Here is a 10652-nt window from a genome sequence, read left to right as displayed (position 1 = left end):
CGTTGGTTCGCTGCGGAGACGAGCCGGGCCGCGCGCCAGGGGTCGAGCTCCGCGCGGTCAGAGGAGGGGACAGCTGGCCGCGCCAAGGAAGCCAGCGGAGGGCTTCCCGTAGCGGGGAGGCTTCGATCTGAAGCCTAAAGTTATCAGCAAGACTTGGCTACTCAGAGAGGAAATAGCTGGTGGCGGACTGGCTGGATCCATGGTCCAAGGGCAGTCTCAGTGGTGGTGGGGGCGGGGGGCGGGGAGCGGTTAGGGTCCAGACTTCTTCTATAGAACGCCCTGGTCCTAAGATACCCGGTCTCTGTAAGTTGGTGCTGGAGGATAATCGACGCTCTTAGAAGACCCAGTACCGGTGTGGGTGGAGGCAGGTGAACCTCGTTCTCCCGAGATGGGCGATGCGGCTGGCAGCCCAGGCAGGAGATCCTGCATAGTCTGTGAAGCCCGTGCAGCTCCAGAGGAGAAGGTGCCACATTAGGGCGCTGACCGCTTTCTTAACCAGCGCGGGCGCAGCCTTCTCGGACAGCAAAGGAAGCGGGTCCGAGGTGATCTCCTCTGGTCACCATCCCGCGGCACGAGTGGGGCGGGTCTCCCATCACACCCTCAGCAGGCCCTGCCCGGGTTTCTGCCGGTCCCGGCTCTCCCAGGAGTCCAGCCCACACCCCCGAGCCTCCGGGCTTCAGGCCTGGCCGGATCCCTCCCTCCCCTCCGGCCTCGGGGCGCGGGCTCCGGCGCCGGGGCCTCGGGGCGGGTCCCTGCCGCACGCACCTGCCCCCGGGGGCGGAGCGCGGCAGCTGCTGCTGGGCCCGAGTCTCTGCCACCGGCCACGCGAGCCGCGCGGCTCCCGCACACCCCCCGCCCCCTGCCGCCGCCGCACCTCCACTCCGCGGCGCCCGCGCGGTCGGTCCGGCCCTTCGCCCGCTCCCAGCCGCGGCGCCTCGCACTTCTGACTCGAGTCCCCGCCGCGCTCGTCGTCGCCGCCCGGACCCGCCGCCCCGCGCCATGGAGACGGCCGCGGGCAGCGAGCGCCGCAGCCCCCCGGGTCCCGCAGTCCCGCCGCCGCCCAGGGGCCACGCGCCCATGGCCACCGCCTCCGGCCCGCTGAGCTCCCCGGCGCGCGAGCCGCCGCAGCCCGAGGAGGAGCGGCAGCTGCGTATCAGCGAGAGCGGCCAGTTCAGCGACGGGCTGGAGGACCGAGGTGAGCGCGCGCCGCCCCGGGCCCCTTCCCGCGGCCCGGCCCCTTTCCCCGGCCGGGCGGGAGCGGTGAGGAGCCGCTGCTCGGGGCCCGCCTTTCCGCTGGCGGGTGGGGCCGGGCTCGGCGCCTTGGAGCGCGCTGGGGCGCGGAGCTCCGACTTCCCGCGAAAGCGTGGAGAGCTGAGGGCGGCAGCCCCACCTTCCGCGGCCGGCACCGCCCGAGCCGCGGCGCCTCCGCCGGAACCCGGGAACCCGACTGCCTCCTGGGCGACCCCGCCGGGCCCGCAGCCTCCTCTCGGCCAGCCTTGGCTCCTCCAGCGCCCACTGGAAAAGTTTGCTGGAGGCGTGTGTGTGTGATTTTTTTTTTTTTTTTCTCCCTTTCCCCTCCGCTTTCCGAGCCGAGCGCTCCCGGTTGACTGCGGGTCGCGCTCAGTTGGAAGGGTCCTGAGCTCAGAGCATGCTCCTTCCCAAACCCCATTCAGCTCCGTGGGTTAACCAGGGAGAACTTCCCTCTGCGGATTCAGCTTAGAGGGGCGACTGCCCCGGCGAAGGGGAGTCGGGTGATCTCCGACCCTCATTTACTAGGAACTCAGTTTATCGTGGGTCGCTGCCCCGCTGTCTGCAGATGGTACAGAGGACTGGGACACTTGGATTTGGACCACCGATCCTAGGTGGATGCCGCTGGAACCTGCTGGTTCTCGGAGCGCGCCTCCCAGCCCCTTCAAAATCCCTGGAAGCTGGCAAACGTCCCTATCCCAGGAGGCCAAGCCCAGCCACCCCTCCGACAGATAGCCGATTACCCCTTTGAATTGCCCACAGAAAACGCGAGAGACTGCCCTATGCATTCCTATGTCTATCTCCTCCTACATCTCTCTTTTTTCCTCCCTAGTTTCCTTTCAGCCCTCTTCTTGGCCACGTCTGTACCTTTTTTGTTTCTTGCAGAATTGTATCCAAATTGGCCCCCTCAAAAAGACTCAATGGCTCTGCTAAAACCGGTTAGTGGCCGAAACTGTATTCCGACAGCCGGCCTTTCCGGGGGGAGCGGCTTGTCGCCGCTTCCACCCCCTGTTCTTGGAAGCCTTATTTTGTTGGCTGTGGCGGATTTGTATATTTCAGTCTTAGCAGGTTTCTGTCTATTCTTGGTATCTCCTGTACATTTTTATTCCGGTTTAGTGTTCGGAGGCACGATCTCGTTCCTCTTAGAAATTTTAAACTGTAGCATGTGAAAAAGAGAATGACATGGAAACGGCAATTCCCAGAGAATCGGCAGGGATGCTCGGGCGAGAACTGGAGCCGCTCCGGTTGCAACGAGTTCCGCACCTATGTTGCAGTTTCTCCTCTTATTCTCACCTAACTCGATTATCATTTTCGAGCTGATGATGGGTGACATCACAAGCACCCAACAAAACCTATCATTTTTATTGTAGATCGTGTTAATTACCTTTCTCTCTGCAACTGATGTAGGATTAAAAATTTTTGTATTGAACAAAGACCAAACTCTGGGATGGGCTTATTTTTGTAGCATTGCAGGTCATCTGTATCAAGCTGGCCTATTTCTCCCTGTCTCACAAAAGGCTAGGAGGGGAAAAACGTGCTAGGGCGAGTTAATATTTCGTGTCATTTTGTAGCTCGGGCTCAAGCGTAAAAAGCCCTTCTGAATTCATACTTAAGGTTATTTTTCACTGGTCAACTGAATTTCATTTTCCATTATGTTATTGCATGAAAGCATTCACTGTTTATAAACTGTCACTGTGTAAAAGCGCTGCGTGTCACACACTGCCAGTCTGTTAAGATGAGTCCTGTCTCCCAAAGAACCCGGCATGGTGTGGCCTTGAAAGCTGAAAGTCAGTGTGACATTCTTCTGTTTGACCCGTTCCTGGCAGCCAAGAGTTAATCCTGAATGAGTAGTTTCTATTAAATAAATCAGAAGCTTATCTAGGGAGGTTTCTTAAAATATTTTGTGTTATTTTTTCTTATGGGGCTGCATCTTTTCAATATCGATTTTTTTTGTATCCCTTGGGAATGGTTCGATTGCTACTACTGCTACATTTTTCCTAATAGTGAGAGGCTTTGGGGAGGAGGAGGCCTAGGTAGCTGTCTGCTGTGTATCTCTATATCATGCCTGGCTTGCTTGTCTTCTAAACCTAAATACCTACCTATAGGTGTGTGGGAGGGTGGACACCTGGATCTGTACCCGTATCTGGCCTTCTCTCTTGCCATAAATTCCTTCTGAGCTGTCAGGACCCTGTTAACAGTCTCAATCTAACTTTGATCAAAGGCTTGCTTATAAAAATCTACTGTTTGGGACCTTTAGTTTTTTTTTTCCCCCATAGAAGTGGTGTGGGCTGGTTCCCAGAAACCTAGCTAGCTCATATTGTCAGTAACCGCAGTACCATTTGGTTGAGCCTCGTAGTTCAGGGGGCAAGAACTTTGTGGTCCAAGACTGACTAAAACAAACAGAACGCAGGCCAAGTTTGTCTTAGGCGTTTCCACGCCCTCCCTTTCAATGCCCACTCTTCTCCCCACAAGTGTTTCCCATCATTCTGCCCCAAGGCTTAAGGCCCTAAGAGTGTTACCTGCTTCAGCATTTTCTAGTGCCTTCCTATCTCACGAATATTCCCCTTCTTTCTGAGGATCCAAGCACGACCAGTTCTTAGGAGAAAGCAATGGGAACTAATTCATACTAGCGTGGAAATGACTGATGGCTTCAACCTCCCTGTGTATATTTGCATCTCCCCAGCCCCAATGTCAGTCCTTCATTAATACAACCTTTATGCTTACTATTGCCAGGGTCCAAATTACAAACAGGTGAAATTTGAGTGAGATTAACAATGTGGAGGCCAACTAAAGACCTCTTGTAGGGGCCATGTGTGCAATGTGAGACCTGCCTTGGCTTCTGTAGGCTGTGCTACCTTTCTTCTGCCTTTGGAACACAGCTTCCTGAAAATTTTAGAAGTTCTCATCACATCTCTGACTTGCACGTGGGCACGCAGCTAACACAGGGTGGAGGGGGGGAGGTAGAGGAACCTGTGTGCAGACAATTCATTTATGAGCCAGGTCTTCATAGATCATTATATCCCACTTCCCTTTGAGGAGTGGAGAGTTATCCATTCTAGGTTTTAGCTCTATTTTTACGAGGAAAACTAGTAGGAAGCAAGTGAAGGTTGGATAGGAATGGGGAAGTGTCTCCCTTCCTGGACAATCTCCATGACATTTACTCCGGTGTTTAAAGTTGGAAACATCTCATGGGGAAGCACATACAGGGTCAGATCTGGGGAAGAACTATCAATCCTGCTGACTAGGTGCGATCCTGCACCAGCTTAGCAGGGCAGTGCAGCCAGGTAAGCAGGCAGCCCACACGCCTCCAGAGTGCTGGCCCCCTCAGGGGTGAGGTGTGTTGATTGGCTGTGCAGTCAGCTCCAGTCACAGGGTTGGAAGCAGCTGGCTTTGGAAGGAAAAAAAATAAATGTCATGTGTTGGAATCAGAAACCCAGATCGTGGTTGTTTCTCTTAGAGAATTAAATCTTCAAGAAGGAACCTTGTTTTTTTTTTTACCCCCAGTGGATAACCTCTTGAGATTGTTGTTGTCAAAGTACCCAGCAAATGAACTGCTTACTTGAGTCAGTACTTAAATGTTACAGCTTCACTTCTCTGGAAAATCAATTGGCCAGGATGAAAGAAAGATTTCTGTGTCATTTGGGAAAAGGGAAATAAATTATTGGGAGTCAGTGGGACCCTGCATCATATTTTAGGTTGTACCTTAAACTGGAATCAAGGGTGATTGCAGTTGAAAATTAAAATGTGTGTTTTTAGCAGCTAGGGAAATAGACAAAGGGACAAAAAGAAGTAGACCAAGGGACAGTTTGAAATCATTTGTACCCGGGGCATAATGTGATAAGAGAGAAGGTTTTTCTATTTTCTGTCCAAGTGCATTTTTTAAAGGAAGCTTTGGTGAGATTTTTACAGTGAGGTGATGGAGTTTATACCTACCTTTTGCAAATTCATCTCCCTTTTGGTTGTAAATGTGTCTACAGGTTTCAATGATTAAAAAATCTGGCCGTACACTGGACTCACTAAGCAGGCTTCATGACTTTTCCCTGTTGTTCAGGACTTGTGGTCTGAGTAGTTAATGGAACTGGGAAATTTTAACAGGGTCCTTGTTATATTTCAAACATGATGCAGTTTTCAGTAACCCAGTGTTTAATGTGGTACCCAGTCAGTCTAGTGGGAAGATGCCTTTTTACACGATGTGTAGGTGTGAATCGTTGCATGCTGTGTAGTATTTTACACGTGGGTGCTTAAATCCCGACTACCAGTTCCTTCATCATTTGGAGCAGTTGTGATAAGGCTGTTCCACCTCTAAAAAGTATATAACGAGTTGTTTGGCTAGAGACGGTGTCCTGTTTATGTGGAATGTGTGCTTAGTCAGACTCTCAGTTGTGTCTGACTCTTTGCGACCCCATGGACTGTAGCCTTCCAGGCTCCTCTGTCCATGGGGATTCTCCAGGCAAGAACACTGGAGTGGGGTGCCATGTCCTCCTCCAGGGGATCTTCCCAACCCAGGGATGGAGCCCAGGTCTCCCACATTGCAGGCAGATTCTTCACCATCTGAGCCACCAGTGGGATGCTGGGCTGAGAATTTGGTTCTCCATGCAACTAAGAGATGCCGTATATGATCTCTTTTCAAAGGAGAAGAAAAAATGTCCATCAAGATCATACTGATGTTTTATTCTTTGACTCAAGGCTGTTGAATCGGGCATTGTCTCATAGGCATCCTGAATTTCTGTTGTTGAGGACTCAGTGTTGAAAGCAGAGGAGATGAACTCAAACCTTTATTGTATGTGGCATGCCTAGGAAGTGACCCTAGTTTTAGCAGGTTTACCCCACTTAATAGTCTGAGAAGTTTTTGACATAAGCTTGATACAAAGGAATAGATACTATAGAGTAGAAAGAGTAGAGAAGAAAACATGTCATGTAATTTAGGCCTGGTGGCTGTTGGTTGTGGTTAAAGAGAAATGGTCCTTCTGTTAATTGATGAGGAGAGCCACGAGGGCATTTGTAGTCCATGACTCACTGCTTTGGGCAAAACCCGGTCCACCAGTGTGGGCCAGGATGGTGGGTCAACGCAAATTGGTGCTGCAGTTGAGCAGCCCAAAAGCCCAGCCAGATGTGGGCTATTCATGCTGTTTTCTTAACGAAAGGCTTCGTTAGAACGAGCAGCACCTGCGTGAGTCATTGAGCCGAGGGAGTTAGCGCAGGAGCAGGGGCATGACTGGGGTCATATGTCCTCAGGTCAGAGGTTGGTAGGCTGGCAGGCTCCTTTATAAGAAGACAGCAGGCATTTCCCTGTGGGAACATGAGCCAGATACGCCTGAGCCAGCGATCTTTCAAGAGACGCCCCAAAGCTTGATTTCCATGCAACTCTCCCAAAACACCTCTTGGATAACTGAATCACTTTGCTGCACCCTGAAACTAGCACAATATTATAAATCAACTATATTTCCATTAACCACCGCCCCCCCCCCCCCCCATCTTGGCCCGCAGGCTGTCAGTTTATAATCCTTGGATAAGAACATTTAGCTGTAGTTGTGGGTTTCTTAATAAGGAAATGCCTAACTTCCTTTTCTCCTTGTATTTGTCAGGCTTACTAGAAAGCAGCACTCGGCTAAAACCTCATGAAGCCCAGAACTACAGAAAGAAGGCATTGTGGGTCTCCTGGTTCTCCATTATCGTCACACTGGCCCTGGCGGTGGCTGCCTTTAGTGAGTATTCAGAGTCTTGCTGATTGATGTATTTTACGGGTGTTGCCGGTTTTCTTCTCTGACTCCTATGGGATGCGCTTTTGCTTTTAGTTGACTATTATTGATGAGTAAATTTTTTTTTGATGGTTACATAGTCAGATGCTTATAAATTAGTAAAAAGGCTTCTCTCTTCTGCAGAGGCAAGAGGTAGTTAAGAAGAAGACTGGGAGTCTAGGCTCTCATCAGTATGCGGGTTCATGGCAGTCAATTCTGGCTGCCAGCTGAAACAGTGAAAATATTCTCTTGGTGGATGCCTTCAGCCTGGGCTGACATGTGACAAAAAATATATATCCTTGAGACTCGTATTTTGAACCTCATGCTACCAGATGAGTGTAATGTTGTAGGACGACCTCTCCTCCCCACCCCCACCCCTGAATTATATTTGCCTGAGGTTTAGAATAAAATCATCTGAACATTTTAATGAAACAAAAATGGGAGGATCCCCTTGCAAGTTTTCAGTGGCCTTGGAAACCAAAATATTTATCATAGTCGAGAAGAACTAAGAAAACGGAACGCTTTTTGCCCATGGATAATCCAGTTTCCCTGTTAGGAAGCCCCATGACATGCATTTTCTCTGCTAACATTTGCAGCCTATAGAAATGTGCATGTGCTGTTTATTCTTATTAACGTGCAGTGATTCATAAGCTTAAGCAGTGACATTCAGCTTCAGCTCAACCTTGCCGGAATCCACAGTGTTTTTTTCTTTTTAATGCTAGGAAAAAGAATGTATTATATGCATTTTGTGATTAATTTATGGCCTTAACAGATTTATATTCTAAGTGATGAGTATCATACAAGGTGCCTCATGTGACAAGCGCAGAGTAGAAGGAAGGACTGTGTCTGCTGGAATATACTACCCTGTGTGTTTTTAAAATTCCATTCTGCACAGTTACAGCAGCTGCTGGAAATTGGTGTTGGCTCCCATGGGGGAATATTAGAATTTGACCAAGTGTTCCCTGCAAAACTCAGTGTATATTCCTCGAAGCAATATCTATTGGAAACACTGTACCACATCTTGGCTTTTTTTTGGCCACATATTTAGCAGCCAAGGATAATGTCAGGGTAGAAGCATTTACCAGTGAGCCAGAAATCTGATCAAGAGGAATTCTGATCCCTGAAAATAGCTACTCCTTCCTTTTTCTTAAAAAAATGCTGAACTGAGTAACAGCCCTATTGACATCCCTGGAGGATAATTTGGCTGCGGTGGCTGGTGGTGGGCTCCAAATCTGACCCTGTAATTTACATATGTAAAGAAAGAGGAGTGGCAGAAAGGGAGGTGATTTACAAACAGAATAATAGTTACTCTGACTGATAGAGCTGTTATGACTTTATAATGTGAGTGTTTGAATGAGGACCTGAATGTGGAGAAATATTGAACAAGTCTTTCCTTTGGGAGAAGAATCCTACATTTGATGTGTTTAATCAGAATAAGAAAAAAATTAGGAAATTTTGGTTTCGCATATTATGCCTGTTTAGTTGGGTTATCTTAAAAATTTTATTCCATTTCTTATAATAGGAAAAGACTGTTGCATAATGCATATGGAATTATAATATTGCTTTGTGAAAAGGGTTCTGTTTTTCTTTAAAATGATTTTACCCCCTTTTTATAGCAAGTAATTTAACTCTTTTAACTTCTTGCCTATAAAATGTTGGCATTGGGGTATACATGGCATCATGATTTTTATTGCTTTCTGTGGTACATTTAATTTGTTCCCAAGTTGCTTTCAACTTGTTCTGGTACAGTTAAACCAAAAAATGTAAAAGTTAAACTATATATTTTCTCATTTTAACTAGAGTAACTTTAATGTGTGTGCACATGTGTGTGTTTTATATTTTAGACCCTCGAGGTAGTCTGTGGCTGCATTGTTAGGGTTGTTGGTTTTATTCTTTAGTTTCCTAAATCTATTTGTAATATGAAATATTAAAAACTTTTAAAACATCACTTGCATGTTGATAGACTTTCACTCAATCCTTTTCACAGTTTTGAAAGGGAAGAAAATCAATAGAGATTAAGCAATATAAGCTGACTTTTGAAGCTGTTTAAATTAGTATTTAAAGGAAAATGGTATGTTTCGGAAAGTAAATGTATTTTTAAAAAAGCCTCAGAAGGAGCCCCCCAGTATTCTCCAAGGAGGTGGTTGACAGAGAGCTGGGATAAAATGGAATAGGCTGGCTTGGTGAACTGCTGTTGTATCCAATGAAATGATCAGGTTGAACTAGTTAACATTTTAAAGAGAATTGCTATGGAATGCAGTGCTATGAGATGGCAGAGAAGTGTTTGGAGTGTGTGCCTGTGTGTGCATGTGAGTGTGGTGTGTGTGAGTGTGGTGTGTGTGAGTGTGGTGTGTGTGTTGCCAGGAGGTGATAGTCATGGTGAAGAGTAGAAGACAGTATTTATTGTCATGTCTTCTTGCTACTACTGGATGGTAAACTCTTCGGGGCAGGATGAACATCCATTTTTACTTGGAAATCAGTACTCAAGATTGTTGAATGAATGAACTGAGAATCATTTTCTAAAAAGCAATTTTTTTTTAAGTTGGGAGAAGCAAAAGATTTCTTAGAAATAAATTTCATCTAAAGATTTGTTTAGATACCAGATTTCAGTTCAGTCGCTCAGTCGTGTCCAACTCTTTGCGACCCCATGAATCGCAGAACGCTAGGCCTCCCTGTCCATCACCAACTCCCAGAGTTTACTCAAACTTATGTCTATCGAGTCAGTGATGCCATCCAGTCATCTCATCCTCTGTTGTCCCCTTCTCCTCCTGTCCCCAATCCCTCCCAGCATCAGGGTCTTTTCCAATGAGTCAACTCTTTGCATGAGTTGGCCAAAGTACTGGAGTTTCAGCTTCAGCATCAGTCCTTCCAATGAACACCCAGGACTGATCTCCTTTAGGATGGACTGGTTGGATCTCCTTGCAGTCCAAGGGACTCCCAAGAGTCTTCTCCAACACCACAGTTCAAAAGCATCAATTCTTCAGCGCTCAGCTTTCTTCACAGTCCAGCTCTCACATTCATACATGACCACTGGAAAAACCATAGCCTTGACTAGACGGACCTTTGTTGGCAAAGTAATGTCTCTGCTTTTTAATATGCTATCTAGGTTGGTCATAACTTTCCTTCCAAGGAGTAAGAGTCTTTTAATTTCATGGCTGCAATCACCATCTGCAGTTATTTTGGAGCCCCCCAAAATAAAGTCTGACACTGCTTCTACTTTTTCCCCATCTATTTCCCATGAAGTGATGGGACCAGATGCCATGATCGTAGTTTTCTGAGTGTTGAGCTTTAAGCCAACTTTTACACTCTCTTCTTTCACTTTCATCAAGAGGCTTTTTAATTCCTCTTCACTTTCTGCCATAAGGGTGTTGTCATCTGCATATCTGAGGTTATTGATATTTCTCCTGGCAATCTTGATTCCAGCTTGTGCTTCTTCCAGCCCAGCATTTCTCATGATGTACTCTGCATATAAGTTAAATAAGCAGGGTGATACTAGATTTAGGTCTTATTTATTTTATAAACAATTGAAATCTACTTAAGACAATTGGATAATCCTACGGTCATTCTCTTACTAAGGGCCTGTCTTGGAGCTCTATCGCTGGTTCAGTTAGAAACCCATCTTTATCTCCTCACCTGCCATTTCCTCTTTAATAGTAATATGGTGAT

General features: G+C 47.4%; 1 protein-coding gene across 1 annotated transcript in view; it reads left to right on the top strand.

Moving 5' to 3' along the window:
• The first annotated feature begins 999 nt into the window (after positions 1 to 999).
• Positions 1000 to 10652, top strand: part of TMEM163 (transmembrane protein 163) — a 259679-nt gene continuing 250026 nt past the window's right edge. Inside the window, exons 1-2 of the mRNA XM_065931422.1 lie at positions 1000 to 1195; positions 6834 to 6953. Of these exons, the coding sequence (XP_065787494.1) occupies positions 1000 to 1195; positions 6834 to 6953 (316 nt within the window). The remainder of the gene's footprint in view (positions 1196 to 6833; positions 6954 to 10652) is intronic.

This window comes from Muntiacus reevesi, chromosome 3 (assembly GCF_963930625.1).
Source record: "Muntiacus reevesi chromosome 3, mMunRee1.1, whole genome shotgun sequence".
Classification (NCBI taxonomy): domain Eukaryota; kingdom Metazoa; phylum Chordata; class Mammalia; order Artiodactyla; family Cervidae; genus Muntiacus; species Muntiacus reevesi.
Note: the sequence above shows the minus strand (reverse complement) of the source record. Positions and strands in the feature narration are given on the sequence as shown.